Consider the following 16,046-nt stretch of genomic DNA (forward strand, 5'->3'; position numbering starts at 1 on the left):
TCCTGCCACAGGAGAATTTCTTTGCAAGTCAGTGGGTCAAGTACATGGCTTTGTACTTTGTCAGAACTCCTTTATCACTTAGAGTATTTGCATTGAGGTCTCAATAATTTGAAGGTTGTTTGCTAATTTATGCATTTATCTTCTGGAGGGGTCCAGGGGTCCCCTCCAGGTGGAGGGGGTGTTTTCTTGTACTGTGCTAAAATGGACTTTTCTTCTCTTAGGCTAAAAAAGTAAAGCTAGAGAAAGTAATGGCATTTCCATAGGGGAATATTTCCTAAAATTCTCCTGTGGTGTCTAATCTGAGGGCTGACACCCCCCTCCCAAGGGCTAACATTTGTGGAAGAAAGCCAGAATGATTCCTTTTAGAATTGAAGCCCCCCCACCCCGCCCTGGGGCGGGGTGTTGGGGAACTAGTCCCTGAGCTGCCTCTTGAGTCTCTCCATCACAAACACTACAAACACACAAGCCCTACCTCGTCTTCTCAGAGTTCCACCCTTCTTCTCCTTCCACTGGCCTCTACTTCCCTTATCTGTCTGGCACCATCACTCTGGCTCAAATTTCCTTAAAATAATCCCCAGGACACCTAGGTCCAGTGACTTCTTTGTAAGTCTCTGTAACATTTGGTCTTGTCTGCTTTCTTTCCTCCTGTTGTCCTTGTGATGTTGGTCGCTTGGGTTTCTCTTCCATGGTTTTTGCTTCTACAGAGCATTAGAGCCAGACCACCCAGGTTCAAAACCAACCTTCACCATTGACTAGCTGTGTGCCCAGGGGAGTTAATTAAACTTCCATGTGCCTAGTTTTCTCATCTGTCAAATAGAGTCAAGGAAAAAACCCTGCCTCATAGGGTTGGTAGGAAGGGCAAAGAAGAATGTCTAGAACATAGTTAAAGTTTTCTAGGGATGAGTCGTAACTGTTGTTTCTGCCACCACCACCATCATCATCACTGTTGCCATCACGAAAAGGCATTTCCTGCCCTTTGCAGCTTCTTTGACCTGCTTCCTACTTGCGGGTGTTCTGCCTTTTTTCTTTCTTTCATAGGACTGCTCTTCTCTTGGGCTTTTCCTTGATGGTTCTGGGGATTCCCACGTGGATCTCTTTATCCCTGACCTTTTTCTGAGCCCCAGAGTCCAAGAATTTACCTTCAGAAATCTCCTGAGCAATAGAAACCAAGTTGCCAAAATGGAACTCATTCTCTGGTCATCTAGAGCATCCCACCCTCCTTCCACGGCTCTTCTTTTGTCGTCCTCTGAATGCAGCCCCCAACTTTCACAACTCCTGCTGGGGAGTCGCCGAGTTTGGTCTTTTCCGTCACGCCCCAGGCATCCAGTTGGGTTGCCGTACCTGTCGATGATCCCTCTGTGGTGTCTTACAATGTGTCTCTACTTTTCTGTTCCCACTGTTGTTCCCGGGAACATACCCTTTGTCTTTGTTCAGGCTGCCATAGCAGGTCATCTCTAACGGGGTGGCTTAAACAGCAGAAATTTCTTTTCTCATTAGAGACTGGAAGTCCAAGATGAAGGTGCCAGCAAAGTTGATTCTGGTGAGGTCTCTCTCTTGGGTTTGCAGACGGCTGTCTTCTTGCTGTGGCCTTATGTGTCTTTTCCTCTGTGCGTCTGAGCTTTCCTGGTGTCTTGGCCTCATCTTGTAAGGATACTATTCCTTTTGGATTGGGCTCTATGACTCCATTTAACCTTACTTAGTTCCTTAAAGGCCCTATATCCAAGATACAGTCACATTGGAGATTAGGGCTTGAACATAATGAAATTTGTGTGGGACACAATTCAGTTCCTAACACCCTTGGTGCTGCCGATGGTCTCACTGATTTCCCATCTCCCCTCTGTAATCCATCTTCATACAGGGGCAGGAATGATCTAAAAGTACAGCTCTGACACTCTCCCTCCCATTGCTAATAACTGGAGATGGCTCCCCATTGCTTTGATGCAGTGTGAGGGGGATTACTGCTAGGGGACTTGAGGGTACTGTCTCTCATTTCTCAGCAGTTCCCTACATTCACTCATCCGGAAATGGAAGCGTTCCCACCCTGTGGGGCTGTAAGGATGATATAAATGCAAACCGATAGTTGTTTTATTATTACAGAAAATCACGTTCACATTCCTCAGCCTGCCATTTAAGTTCAGCTCCTCCCTCACGATTACTACGAGTGTGGTCCTGTGCACTTTTTGGGTTCCCTTTTCCAGTGTGGGGGTTAGGTTCCCCACACCCACACTGAGCAGTTCTCAGACACCCCAGCAACGTATCCAAGAGCTTAAGTCAGTTCTGACACTGTCTATCCAAAGATAGCTGTCACTCCAGTCCCTCCAACCTCCCCCTACCCCTTTTAGATGCTGGTTACAAGCCCCAGGCTGTTATCTGTGCTTCTGACCTGGCCATCTACACATTGGAGGTTCCATTGACCTCCTCCTTACTTCTGAATAATGTGCTAGAGCAGCTTACAAAGCATAGGGAAACACATTTACCAGCTTATTAAAGGGTATGATAAAGGATATGACTCACCAGCTCGATGGTGAGATAAATAGGGTGAGGTATGTGAGAAGGGCATGGAGCTTCCATGGTCTCTCAGAATGTGGCACTCTCCTCAAAGCCATGCCTTCACCAGCCTGGAAGCTTTCTGAGCTGGGTCCTTTCCGGTTTTTGTGGAGGCTTATTTGCTGCCATCAAGATTGAGTAAGGCTGCCCTTATCTGATTCAACCTGCAGGTCCTCCGCCCTTCCCAGTGGGCGTGGTTGGGGGGTGGGTGGGAGTGAAAGGTCCAGCCCTCTCATCACGTGACTGGTCCTTTTTTGGCAACTCGCAGCTCCCCTTGGGTGGGGTCCTAAAGTCACCTTCCTTAATAATGAGAGATACCCATTTCACCTTTAAGGCTCCGTCTGAAGCATTTTCAGGAACTGTGTCTGAAGACCAAACACAGGTGCCGGGTGGTGTGAATGACCAGACATGTATTTCTCATATTGTACATGCTCGCAGCCTCCATCACCTGGAGCCTGTTAGTGACACAGACTCTGCTTGGTGGTTAGATCCTCAGGTCATTTGAATGTCATGTCTTGGCTCATCGTCTGGTGCTTAACCAGCTTGTTCCTGCTACAGGAAGGACCCAGGCTTTGGAGGCCGATCACCTGTTTGCCAATTCCAGCTACTTTACCGAATAGGTTTTTGTTTTTGTTTTTTGTTTTTTAAGATTTTATTTTATTTTATTTATTTATTTTTTTTAATTTTATTTTTTATAAACATATAATATATTTTTATCCCCAGGGGTACAGGTCTGTGAATCACCAGGTTTACACACTTCACAGCACTCACATAGCACATACCCTCCCCAGTGTCCATAATCCCACCCCCCTCCCAACCCCCCTCCCCCCATCAACCCTCAGTTTGTTTTGTGAGATTAAGAGTCACTTATGGTTTGTCTCCCTCCCAATTCCATCTTGTTTCATTTACTCTTCTCCTACCCCCTTAACCCCCCATGTTGCATCTCCTCTCCCTCATATCAGGGAGATCATATGATAGTTGTCTTTCTCCGATTGACTTATTTCGCTAAGCATGATACCCTCGAGTTCCATCCACGTCGTCGCAAATGGCAAGATTTCATTTCTTTTGATGGCTGCATAGTATTCCATTGTGTATATATACCACATCTTCTTTATCCATTCGTCTGTTGATGGACATCTAGGTTCTTACCTCAGCTGTAGCAACATCTTCCTAGGAACATCGCCAAAAGCAAGGGAAGCAAGGGCAAAAATGAACTATTGGGATTTTATCAAGATCAAAAGCTTTTGCACAGCAAAGGAAACAGTTAATAAAACCAAAAGACAACTGACAGAATGGGAGAAGATATTTGCAAATGACATATCAGATAAAGGGCTAGTGTCCAAAATCTATAAAGAACTTAGCAAACTCAACACCCAAAGAACAAATAATCCAATCAAGAAATGGGCAGAGGACATGAACAGACATTTCTGCAAAGAAGACATTCAGATGGCTGACAGACACATGAAAAAGTGCTCCACATCACTCGGCATCAGGGAAATACAAATCAAAACCACAATGAGATATCACCTCACACCAGTCAGAATGGCTAAAATTAACAAGTCAGGAAATGACAGATGCTGGCGAGGATGCGGAGAAAGGGGAACCCTCCTACACTGTTGGTGGGAATGCAAGCTGGTGCAACCACTCTGGAAAACAGCATGGAGGTTCCTCAAAATGTTGAAAATAGAGCTACCCTATGACCCTGCAATTGCACTGCTGGGTATTTACCCTAAAGATACAAACGTAGTGATCCAAAGGGGCATGTGCACCCGAATGTTTATAGCAGCAATGTCTACAATAGCCAAACTATGGAAAGAACCCTAGATGTCCATCAACAGACGAATGGATAAAGAAGATGTGGTATATATACACAATGGAATACTATGCAGCCACCAAAAGAAATTTTAAGATTTTATTTATTGGGATGCCTGGGTGGCTCAGTTGGTTGAGCAGCTGCCTTCAGCTCGGGTCATGATCCCAGGGTCCTTGGATCGAGTCCCGCATCGGGCTCCTTGCTCAGTGGGGAGTCTGCTTCTCCCTCTGCCTGCTCTGCCTGCCGCTCCCTCTCTGACAAATAAATAAAAATAATTTAAAAAAAGATTTTATTTATTTGTTTGATAGACAGAGATCACAAGTAGGCATAGAAACAGGCAGAGTGAGAGAGGGGGAAGCAGGCTCCCCGCTGAGCAGAGAGCCTGATGCAGGGCCCGATCCCAGGACCCTGAGATCATGACCTGAGCCGAAGGCAGATGCTTAACCCACTGAGCCACCCAGGCACCCCCAACAGTTTCATGTTCTATGCGTATTCATTCACTGTTAACATGTTACCCCATCTGCTTTGTCATTCTTTGTGTACGTATGTGTACACAAACAGGATAGTTTCGGAATCATTTGAGAGGAAGTTGCATGCATCATGGCCCTTTACTCCTAAATCTTTTCGGTTTGTATTTCCCAAGAATTAGAGATATTCTCTTACATAACCCCAGGACAGTTTCAACTTCAGTAAATTTGATATTGATAAAATACTTTGATCGAATCTGCCTTTCCATTCCAGTTTTTCTAACTGATGCAGTAATGTCCTTCATAGAATTTCTTTTTTTCCTTTTGGGGCAGGCCTTCAACAGACTGGATGAGGCACGTCCGTGTTGGGGAGGGCAATCTGCTTTACTCCGTGTCTACCGATTCCAGTATTACTCTCATCCGCAAACACCCTTGCCGACATACCTACAACAGTGTTTAACCAAATCTCTGGGCATTTTGTGGCCCAGTCAGAATGACACACAGAGTCAAGCATCACATATGGACTCCTGGATTTCTCTTTCCAGTGATTTATAATCCACTGCTATCCTTAATTCTATCAGTGATGAAATTGTCATATATTTGGCCAGCTGGAACTCCTTCCAGCTGCCTGCTGTGTCACTGTGACACATCCACAGTGTCCGGTATTAGTGACCTGCCTCTCCTACTGGTGATGACATCATCTGTCTGTGTGCCCTGCAAGGCCCCTCCAAGTGAATTGTTGTATGTGTTGGGGAGTTTTTACATCAAGCTCTCCCTTAAATATCCCTTAAAATTAGGGAGAACCTGCTCAGACATATTTGAGTGAAGTATTAATAGGCAGGTAGAGACCTAATATTCTTTATAGTCATTTTTACTTACTCCATTTTTATTTGCAATAACATGAGTCATCTAATGGGTTACTGTTCTGTAGTATGCATCTTACTGGCTGCTCTAAATTAACTTCTGAGCTGCTCATGGACTCCCTCTGCTGGCAGTACAAACATAAACACTTTTCTGGGGTTGTAGGATAGGTCTGTTCTGCCCATTTTCTTTTGGTTGGTTTGTTTCTCTCCCATTATTACACAGTTATGGCTCATACAGTACAGACCGTTTTGGAACCTGATTTATTTACTGAATGTATCAAAAATATCATTTCTTATAAAATCCATACATTTCTACATCATCATGTTAATGTTTGGATAATTTCCCCTTACATGAAATAAATCCAGCATTTAAATAATTCAGTGTTAGTAGGCATTTGTATTTATTTTTTTCCTATTTTAGATAGCACTAAAATGAACATTCCTCATACTTCTATCACTCACGTGTTACTTATTAAGTTGAGCTTGATTAGTGGGTAGAAATTTGACAGGTGTAAAAATACAGAGAAGAGACATTCTAGTTTGAGAAATTTGCCTAAACCAAGCGTAGGATGTTTTCCAGAAACAGGAAAATCAAGTTTGGCTGAAACATGGTGGGGCCATAGTGGGAAATGGTTGGAAAGTAGGTATCGTAGGACTCTTTCTAATTCTAACCATAAGTAAGCAGAATAGAAATGTATTGGTTTCATGGGAAGCCCAGGGTAGTTTGGGTCAGGAGGCTCAGATGCTGCTTCTCCCATCCCTTACTTGTTTCATTTCTCCTTTCCTCTCTGCCCAGACTTGGCAGTGGTTCTCTCATTCATCTTTAGGCTGGAGGAGAAAAGAGACCCTCGGCTCCTCCCAACAGGCATCGGATAGCTCAGGTTACAGGAATTACTGCTTTTGTCCATGACTCATCCAGTCATCCTCAGGGAAGACCTGTTGTAGGCACTGTCTGGGTCATCCCTGTAAACAAGGGGGCCAGGCTACGTGCCTGTGCCAGATCTGAAGCCCAAGCCCAAGCCTAAGACAGGGAGTAAGTTGGAACTTTGGTAGACAGTCCCTCATGGAGCAGGTGACATGAAATTCCTCAAGAGAAAGAGAGTGTTAAATAGAGAGCCCTGCAGGCGCCTTCCCCACATGCATGCATCATGCTGGCTGGTCTGCACCAGAACACTCCAGGTAGGTCTGAAGTAGGGTGTGGTCGGTGAGAGAAGACAAAGAAAAAGGAAAGCAGGAAAAAATCAAGTTGGATCAACAGCTCCTGGTGGTGCCTCTTTATAGAGCAGGAATACTGGGCAGGGATTCCTGTGAGGTCAGGCCTTGGGGCTCCTTGGGATGGCGCATTTAGAGATGGGAATATGGTCAGGAAAACTGGTGAATTCAGTTTTAGGCTTGTTGATTTTGAAGTTCTTCTTGAATACCCAGTGGAAATGTCCAGCAGGGCAGAACCAAATCTTACCTGGTTTTTCCTACCTTGGGCCGGTAGTCCCAACACTTGGTGAGGACTAGTCCCAATACTTGGTGAGGACTAGTCACAGATGCAAAGGCTTCCCTCCTTGTTTGGGCTGTGCCAGCAGACGCTTTCTGAGTCCCCGCCCTTTCAGCCTCTACCTGTGGGCAGCCTGCTGTCCATTTCCAGAGTCATCTTTGTAAACATTTTGTTTTGTCTGAACCTCGCTCAAACACCCTCAGCAAATTTTTGCTGCGTGTTCTGTGAAGTATAAAAGTCACTCCAGGTCTTTAACGGTTTGTCTTCAAGCCACATTTCCATCTTTTCTATCTCACAGCTTCCTTCTACTCCGTACACGAATCTTGAGTCAACTGAATTTTTGCCATGCCTTTAACATGTCCCATGCTTTTCCCACCTCTTGTCTTCTGTTCTCACTTTCCTTACATGCTAGGATGCCTTGACCGGGATCTGACTGGAGAAGTGCAGCTGATTCAGAGAGACAGGATGTTAGCAAGATTGTTCCTAAGCAGGTAGGGTAAAAATTTTAGATGGCACTTAAATTCTCCATCCTCATATTGACAAATATGGTGTGTAGCGTTTTCATGAGCCATTATTGGCTTTCTTCATGCCACATTGATGAGAGCCCAAACTTCAGGGTGGGCATCACAATAGAAAATGCAGTGCCTACCCAGAGGGGGAGGATGTGGAGGCACAGGGGGACTGGCAAGGGGACATGTCCCCTTCCATGTGCTGCTCCTGGAGCGAGTGCTGGGACGTGGGACAGAAACTGGGAGGGCTTCTGAGAAGAGGTGGCATTTCTGCCTGAGTCTCAAAGGTTGAATGATTTCAGAAGGCAGAAAAAAGGTAGCATCGCAGGCAGAGGGTATAACATGGATGTCATCGCTGAAGGTCAACGACATGGGACATTTGAGGGCTAGTGAAAAGTGTGGAGGTGGCTGTGGCTTGTGTTGTATGTGTGTCTGTATTAAATTTCTGTTTTAGTTTGGGCTGCTACAATAAATTCCTATAGACTGGGTGGCTTATACCAACAGACATTTATTTCTCACAGTTCTGGAGACTGGTAAGTTCAAGATCAGGGTGCCAGTTGATTAGATTCTTGGTGAGAGCCCTTTTTCTGGTTGGCACATGCTGTCATCTTATGTCCTCACATGGCCGAGAGAGCGAGCTAGCTCTCTTCGTTCAAGGATGCTAATCCCATCCTAGGGGATCTTCTCCTGGCCTCATCTGAACCTCATCACTTCCCAAAGGTCTCACCCACCTCCTGCTACCATCACTGTGGGTGAGGGGTTCAGTATATGAATTTTAGGGGACACAAACATTCAGTCCCTTAGACTTTCTACTGACATTCAGTCCCTAAGACTTCCTACTGCCTGTGGCTCTAGGAAGAAGAAGTATTGAGAAGGAGAACTGTTTTTTCTACCTGTTACTTAGTGACCAAATGTGGAGGGTATTGATAGGGCCAGAGGCCTGTCAACCACACTCTAAGCCAGAGACGTGATACCCGTCCCATGCCCATCCCATCGCAATTAGAGATACTTTGGATTTTAAGAAGCCAGACTATTCATTTTTTAAAATAATAATAATAATGAAGAAGCCATTATGTTCTGTTTCTCACTTAACAGCATTTATTGTTGCAAATTCTGGTAAATTTTAGAAGAAAAAGGCAGATACTTTTTTGTTGTTGAAAATAAACTTTTAAAAACTTAAATGAGATAAAGTCTGGCCAAAAATAGAGTACAACATGAGAAACAAAATAGAAAATGAATCCTAAGTTGAGATGAATATAGACTATCTTGGTGCAAAGATGTTGTATACAGTAGACACAGATTTGTTTTTTTAATGACTGAAATATTTTAGGTTTTGTATTTGCTCCCAGTCCAGGGAGAGTGTATTTTTATCAGGTCAATTTGCAGAGGTAGAATACGGCCTTTTTTTGTTAATGCCGTGATAGACCATTGCCCACCTAGAGAAGAGTTGCCTTTATTTTTACCTCCTTAATAGTAGATGAGCCATTCATTCAACAGCAGCAGAATCTTCCAGAGCTATCCCTTGAGCAAAGGCAATGGTTAACACAGAAAGGATCTGCTAATAGACTTGTGTCGAAAAAGATGAATTTGGTGACTTAGAAATCTTGCTTCCAAGGTCCCTGAGACCCAGGCACTCTGCAGGGCGTGGGCAGCTCCTGCCTGTTTGCGAGGAGGTTAATTGCAGACCTGCAGGGGTGTGGCCGTAAACCGGGAGGGGGCCAGGATCCTGGGAGCTTTCCCTTCGGAGTTGATTGGTCTCTCAGACGTCTATGTCACTAAAACCCCGTTTTTCCAGGGAAGGAAAGGGGAAGAAATAGAAAAGGAGGGAAGGTGGGAGGACAGACTGAAATTTTTGTTACACTAAGCCAGACGTTACTTTAGATAAAATAATAATGGAAACACAGCTTTATTTCTAGAGGAAGTTGTACTTAGGGAGCTGATCGCTAAACCTGGGAGCTTGGCTTTTAGGACTCTGTTGTAATCCAGGATGGAAAAAAGTATCACCCCGATGGCTTTTGTAGGAGATTACTGACTGGTAATCCTTCCTTGTCCTAGAAGATTAAGTCCGCCCTGGTGTAGTTGTGGTCAGCTGACCGTTTAAAAAAAAATTGTGGTTTCTTATAATTGTGCCAGTGTCTGATGTTTGCTTGGACTGTTTGTACACCTGGAGATACTGGCGAACCTGGCCCTCCTTTGTTTACCTGTGAAAGCACCGCTCCCCTGTGCTGGTAGGTCTGTTGTTGACTGAAATTAACAGCAGGTGGTGAATAGAGCCCTGAGGTTGCTCCAGATAAGTCATTTATTAAACAGACCTGCTTGTCCTAAGGGTGTGAAGGCTCTGAGAAGGAAATAGCACACCGGGGCCAGGAAGCCAGGGTCTTGAAACCCTGGGGTTCATTTCTTTAGCAAGGTTGCATGGGACTATGACCAGAGCGACATTCAACTGAAGGGTACCAGGCGCTTATAAAACGATGCATTCTGCGTTTTTCTGGAATGGACTGTAGAGAGATGGATTTTTATGAAGATTACCAGTCCCCGTTTGATTTTGACACAGGAGTGAACAAAAACTACCTTTACTTATCTCCTAGTGGAAATTCGTCTCCATCCGGATCACCTACTCTTCAGAAATTTGGTAACTATTAATTTTCTAAGGTTAAATTTTGCTGTAACAAAACTTGGACACGAGTTTGCTGTCTTTAAAATTATTAGTTTGCTGTCTTTAAAATTATTAGTGTCAAGAGCTACCATGGTGTTGCTGTATTGAAACTAGTGAAACAAAGCTGTTGCAGAATCCAAGCAGAGAGAGATGGCTCATTAAGTATTTAGAATGTGTTTATTTATACATAAAACTTTGATTTTAAAGGTGGTACTCTTGATAGGAACACTAGAGTTCTTTTGATCACTTTGAGTTCATTGAGCTGATAAATCACAAAAAAGGGAGAATTGGAAGGTCTTTGCTTGTGGCCATTGATGTATGGTTTATTAAGGACCCTCCTCCCCCAAATTTTGTCTTGTTAAATGAGGCTTAGGCATCTGAGGCCCTGATGGTGTTTAAGGCCCTGCTAGTGGACGTACTGGATTTTGTTCTGGAGTCCTGAGAGCAGCAGACAGAAATACCTAGGCAAGAGATTTTTTTTGAAAAGAAGACCTCAGTGTTGCTGTACCTCGGGAAGCAGTCATTCTTCACAGGTGTCAGTATGACCTCGTTCTGAAGGCCGGGTGCTGGTGGAGAAAGTCTTTGTTTATACTCACACAGGGCAGCAGGAGCCTGACCATGTCCTCCAGGCCAGTTCACTCATTCTACAGGGAAAGCCTGGAGACCACTAGATGATCTACTCTGAAACTTGCCAGAAGTAAGCAGATTTTCCTAGAAGTTATTTTTTTCCTTACTAATGAACAATAGGTCACAGTGTGTTCTTTTTAAGTTTACAGAGTGGATCTTTGAGAAGGATAAAAGGATACAGCAGGAAACCTGCCTCTAAGTATTTTCAGTTGTGTACATGCCGATAGTAGAGAGTGCTGAAGCCACGTTCCTCTAACCGTTGTTTGTAGCTGTAGTGACCTTTGGGGATGGTTTGGATTTCCAGGCAGGGAAAAATGTTGAAGATACCAGGTTAGAGCTGGTTTCTAGAAGTGGGGACTGGGAGGCAGCTGTTAGCAGTTGGATGGGAAGCCCTCTCCCCTGCTGCCCTCTCCTTGTCCTGGGGCCCACCTTGGACCTCCGTAATATAGGGGATCTCCCCTATGCGTGGCTCCTAAAAGGATGGCATCCTGCATCCTAACTAATAAATCCTACATATAGAAAATGCCTCAAGAGCAACACACGGAGGATGCCTGGGTGGCTCAGTTGGTTCAGCATCTGCCTTCCACTCGGGTCAGGATCCCGGAGCCCCAGACTGGGCTCCTTGCTCTTCAGGAAGCCTGCTTCTCCCTCTCCCTGCTTGTGTGTGTGTGCTCTCACTCTCTCTGTCTCTGACAAATCATATCACTCAACGTTTAAAAAAAGGAAAAAAAAGCAACACACGATAGGTAGTTCGAGGTGGGCGGCAGAGTAAAGCCCAGGTGACAAGGGGCCATGGAAGCAGAGATTGCAGTTCTGTGACTTCAGGTAGATCTTGGTGATTGTGTGCAAGGGTTTGAGATTCGTGGAAGGATTTACCTTAGCTTGTTCTCGCTCTCTTCTACTCTCCTTTTATCTCTTTTCACCTCCTTTCACTTTTCCTAGTTGCAGTAATTGCTGCCTTTGGATGTTTTCTGTTAAAAATAAAGCCGTTGGGAAAGTTGACAATGTCTCCAGGCAGATTTCAAACAATTTTCTTTCCAATCCCTAATAGCAGTGTAGGAGTCTGGGCTCATGATATTAAAAACAAAATTATATATATATGTGTATATATAGATCTCTATATAGATCTATATATAGGCAAGTGAACAACAAAAATGTACCCATTAGTGCTCAAGTTTAGAATTTGCTTTAATTAGAAAAAAGGAGGGGGAGAGAGCATTAAAAGAAACAGAAACCACCCGAAGCAGTCATTTAGTAAGAACACCATGATCCTAAAATACCAAATAAAAGAGAATCTAGAACAGTCATCAGCCGGCTCTGTGCCCTGGACCCCTCAGGGCACAAGAAGCCTGCAAATCCGTTTGAGGTGTAGACGGAAGGAATACTATGTCTTGGGTGCATTTGTACTCTTTGTATTTCTAAGTAGGAGCTCTTAGGACAGATACATTATAAATACATTTAAAAGTTCCTGTGGCTTTTGGTCACCGTATGTTTTCTTTTTTCCTCCTTTTTAAAAAAAGATTTATTTATTTTAGAGAGAGCGAGCAAGCTGGGGTTGGGGGAGGGTAGCAGAGGGAGAGGGAGGGAGAATTCTTGCAGACACTGAGCTAAGTGCAGAGCTCTTCACGGGCTCAATCTCAGGATCCTGAGAGCACGATCTGAGCCGTCAAGAGTCGACTGCTAATGGACTGAGCCATCCAGGTGCCCCCACTGTTCATCTTCTTAATCAGCAGACAAGTAGTGCACAAAAGGGACCGATGTTAAAAGGAATCCTACTCAGAAGGGTTGGGAACACTGATCTGAAAAACATATTCTTTGATATTTATCCAGGCCATCGTAGGGCAAATGAGAAAGTAATGAGATTTAATCTATAGGCAGAATGTTCCTAAGAAGCAGTCTGAGTGAAGGAGGGGACGAGGACCAGTGGCTGGAACAAAGAGAGGTCTTTTATTAGGGATTTTTAAACTCTTTGATAAAACCAGCCCACATCCAGAACACCCTACGGTCATGACCCACAACCCTCATCAATACCAATTTCAATAACCAAAGCAGAATTCTCATCTTGAGATAGAAACTGAACTCATCTTGACTATTCATGATACACCCTGATGATATCTTCCTATTCCATTTGTTGTTTTTAAAATGCTCATTTGGGGGGCACCTGGGTGGCTCAGTGGGTTAAAGCCTCTGCCTTCGGCTCAGGTTATGGTCTCAGGGTCCTGAGATCTGCCCGCATTGGGCTCTTTGCTCAGCGGGGAGCCTGCTTTCCCCTCTATCTCTCTGCCTGCTTCTCTGCCTACTTGTGATCTCTCTGTGTCAAATAAATAAATAAAATCTTTTAAAAAAATGCCCATTTGGTACTGCTCAATGGATTTCACAGCCCATGGTTTGAAAAACTGATTTATAATTTTCAGAATCTGGAATATAAGTTCCATTAGGGATGTCAGTCTTTCTTAAACCACTGTTCTTCCCCACGGCCTGAGATAGTACCTGACATCCATGGCTCAACAAATGCTTGGTGAATGAACGTGTGAATGAATGAATGAAGGAAATGAAACTGACAAGGACTAATTCACACTCTAGTTCATTTTCCAAGTGTGAACACGGAGGCCAAGAGAGATGCTGTGAAGCCCCCACGTCACAGAACTCAGCCCACATTGGGTCTCACACTCATCCCTCCGTCTTCAAGCCAAGCCAGTGTTTTTGTTTTGTTTTGTGTTTTTGATCACACTCTCCTGGCCTCTTTGGGGATGGATATTACGGAACAGGTTTATCATTCCAGGTGTAATCTTTCCTCCATCAGGGGCTTTACCGCGTACAGTACTGGGTTCATCCATTCTGTCTTGGACTTGCCGGTTAGCACAGCTGTTTTCTGCTAGTGTCCTTTGCTGCGTTTTCTTTTCCTTTCAGTGAATGCCTACGGAGAGAATTTCCCAAGCCCCGTTTATGTAGAACCATTCTTCCTCTTAACATTTTTTTTTTAACACAGAGAAAAACGTAGCCCTGTTGTATAAAACACCTTTGGTTATTTCTAGTGACTTCAGAAAATAGGAACAGGAGCCATTTAACAATCTGACATTTTTAGTTTTATGCTGTCATATTTGAAATTTTAAAAACACAGGGAAAAAAATCAGACTGGAGTTCTCTTAGCTCAGAGTCCTTCTTTTCGTCCTGTTTTATTATGCTTTTTGGTTTCTACTCTGTGTTAGTCTCACTTCTTTTTAGGGAAGTCATGATTCTTGAAAGTTAGGCATAATTAATTGTGAAGATGTTAAACAGCAAATCTATGGTTTACAAAATAAAAATCAGAGCAGAATTGAAATGATGAAGAACTTCCTTATTCCTGCAGAGGAAATTTAAGAATGGAAGTGATTTCCTCCCTGGGGATCCCCAAATTTCTCCATGGCTGACCTTTGTTCTCTCTGTGGAGTGTCCTAGTTATTCATTTTACACTTAATTGGGGTTGGGAGGATAGGTGGTTCTGAAGTTATCAACTGAAGGGCGTCCCCCTCCTTTTTATGATGAAAGAGATTTAAGGGTCAGTTCAGGAGTTTCTAGAGGAGGTGAGTAAAGCATTTGGAAATACTGATGTGTTCTACCTTTCTGATCTTTCTTCCCTCTTCCCTTCTTTTGGTGAAGTTTGGAGAGGGTGACCTTTTTGGGTGGGAAGTTGACTTCTGTTCAGGGCTATGATCTTGAGAGGTGAGTTTCCTAAGCTCTCTGGGCCCATCTGGGTCGCAGTTCTCTTTTCCCTTTTGGCCCACCTCCCCCCACTCAGTCCACTTCCATTCCTCTCTAGTGGCCCTGACATTGCCCAATTAATCTCCCAGGTTCTGGTTCTTTCCCCAAATGGAGTGGGTCAAGTTTCCTCAGCTTTTTGTTCCTGCTGCCTCGATGGATTGCAATTACTCGTCTCCTTCTTCTCTCCTACTGTTATACTGTTACTGCCACGGGTGAGCGTGGGAAAATTATATCCTTAAGAAATATAAAGTGTTCATGGCGTGTGCTATTGCATCTCCTTCTTTTGAAGATAATCCGTGTCAAATAGCTGGTGTCCCATACTTCCCTGGCATTGAGTCCTCGGTTTCCAACCTAAGGCAGTTTCGCCCCCTGTAGGCATTCCGGCCGCCACCACTGGAGCCGATTCTGAGGTGGATTCTGAGGTGATTCCGGTTGTCACAACTGCAGTTGGCTTTGGGGAGGGAGGGGACATGCCCCCATGCCACATGGGGTGAGCCACATGGGGTGAGGCACAGTAATCCGCAAAGAATTACCCTGCCCAGCATGCCCCTCGTGCTGTGGTTGAGAAGCCCTTTGGTTTTGGAGTTTCTTAAAAGGGGTCTTGCTTGTTTAGGATCTTACTTTGTTGTGGGGATCTCCAAATATTCCCCTGCCCCTGCTGGAACTTCGTTGCATTCGGAAACACAAGCTCCAGAGAGTAGGGACCCCGTAAGCACAGACGTACGAGAGGAGAAATAACCTCATCTTGTGATCTTGTTGGATAGAACCACTGAAGACATTTTGAACTCTATGTTGTATCTCTTTGTGTCTCCAGGTTTTAAAAAGGCACGCATTTCCTCTTGTGCCTAAGGAAAGCAATCCTTAGAGACTGAAGTTTTTTATTCCAACCCTGGTCCTAAAGCCCTTGTCGCCTCTTGAAAGACTGTGTAAGAGAGGTGTATATGGTTTTATTTCCTAGAGAAACTGCTAGGGCTCAATTATACTCTACCAGATTCTCTCTTGGGTAGGCCCAGTGTTAATTAAATAGCAAATATCTTAGACTCCTCCTCTGCAACGTCTTCCCTCCTAAATGCATATCTTGGGAGCAGCTGACATCATATTTTTCCCTCTGGAGTATCACTTGTGCGGCACCCCCCCGCCCCGCCCCATAAAGGCCTGGTGCTTTTGGCTCTGAACACACTTTGTAACATTAAGGTATATGACCTCCAAATTTAACAATCTTTGTATAGATTATGTCTGAGACAGAAGTTGTATTTCTTTAGAAAAATGTCATTTCATGTGTTTTTTTTAAATTTTATTTAAAAATTTTTAAGATTTTCTTTATAACAGAGATA

General features: G+C 44.1%; 1 protein-coding gene across 4 annotated transcripts in view; it reads left to right on the forward strand.

Annotated features, from left to right (window-relative positions):
- TPD52 (tumor protein D52) overlaps nt 1–16,046 on the forward strand; it is a 108,181-nt gene that overhangs the window by 61,332 nt on the left and 30,803 nt on the right. The window contains exon 1 of one of the 4 annotated variants that reach the window (XM_047724439.1): nt 10,027–10,320. The exons of 1 other annotated variant lie outside the window; for it this stretch is intronic. In XM_047724439.1, coding sequence (XP_047580395.1) covers nt 10,182–10,320 — 139 coding nt within the window. In that variant the 5' untranslated portion in view covers nt 10,027–10,181. Of the gene's footprint in view, nt 1–10,026; nt 10,321–16,046 lie in introns of those variants that run through there. 2 more of the 4 variants (XM_047724440.1, XM_047724441.1) reach the window with 2 other exon arrangements.

This window comes from Lutra lutra, chromosome 4 (assembly GCF_902655055.1).
Source record: "Lutra lutra chromosome 4, mLutLut1.2, whole genome shotgun sequence".
Classification (NCBI taxonomy): domain Eukaryota; kingdom Metazoa; phylum Chordata; class Mammalia; order Carnivora; family Mustelidae; genus Lutra; species Lutra lutra.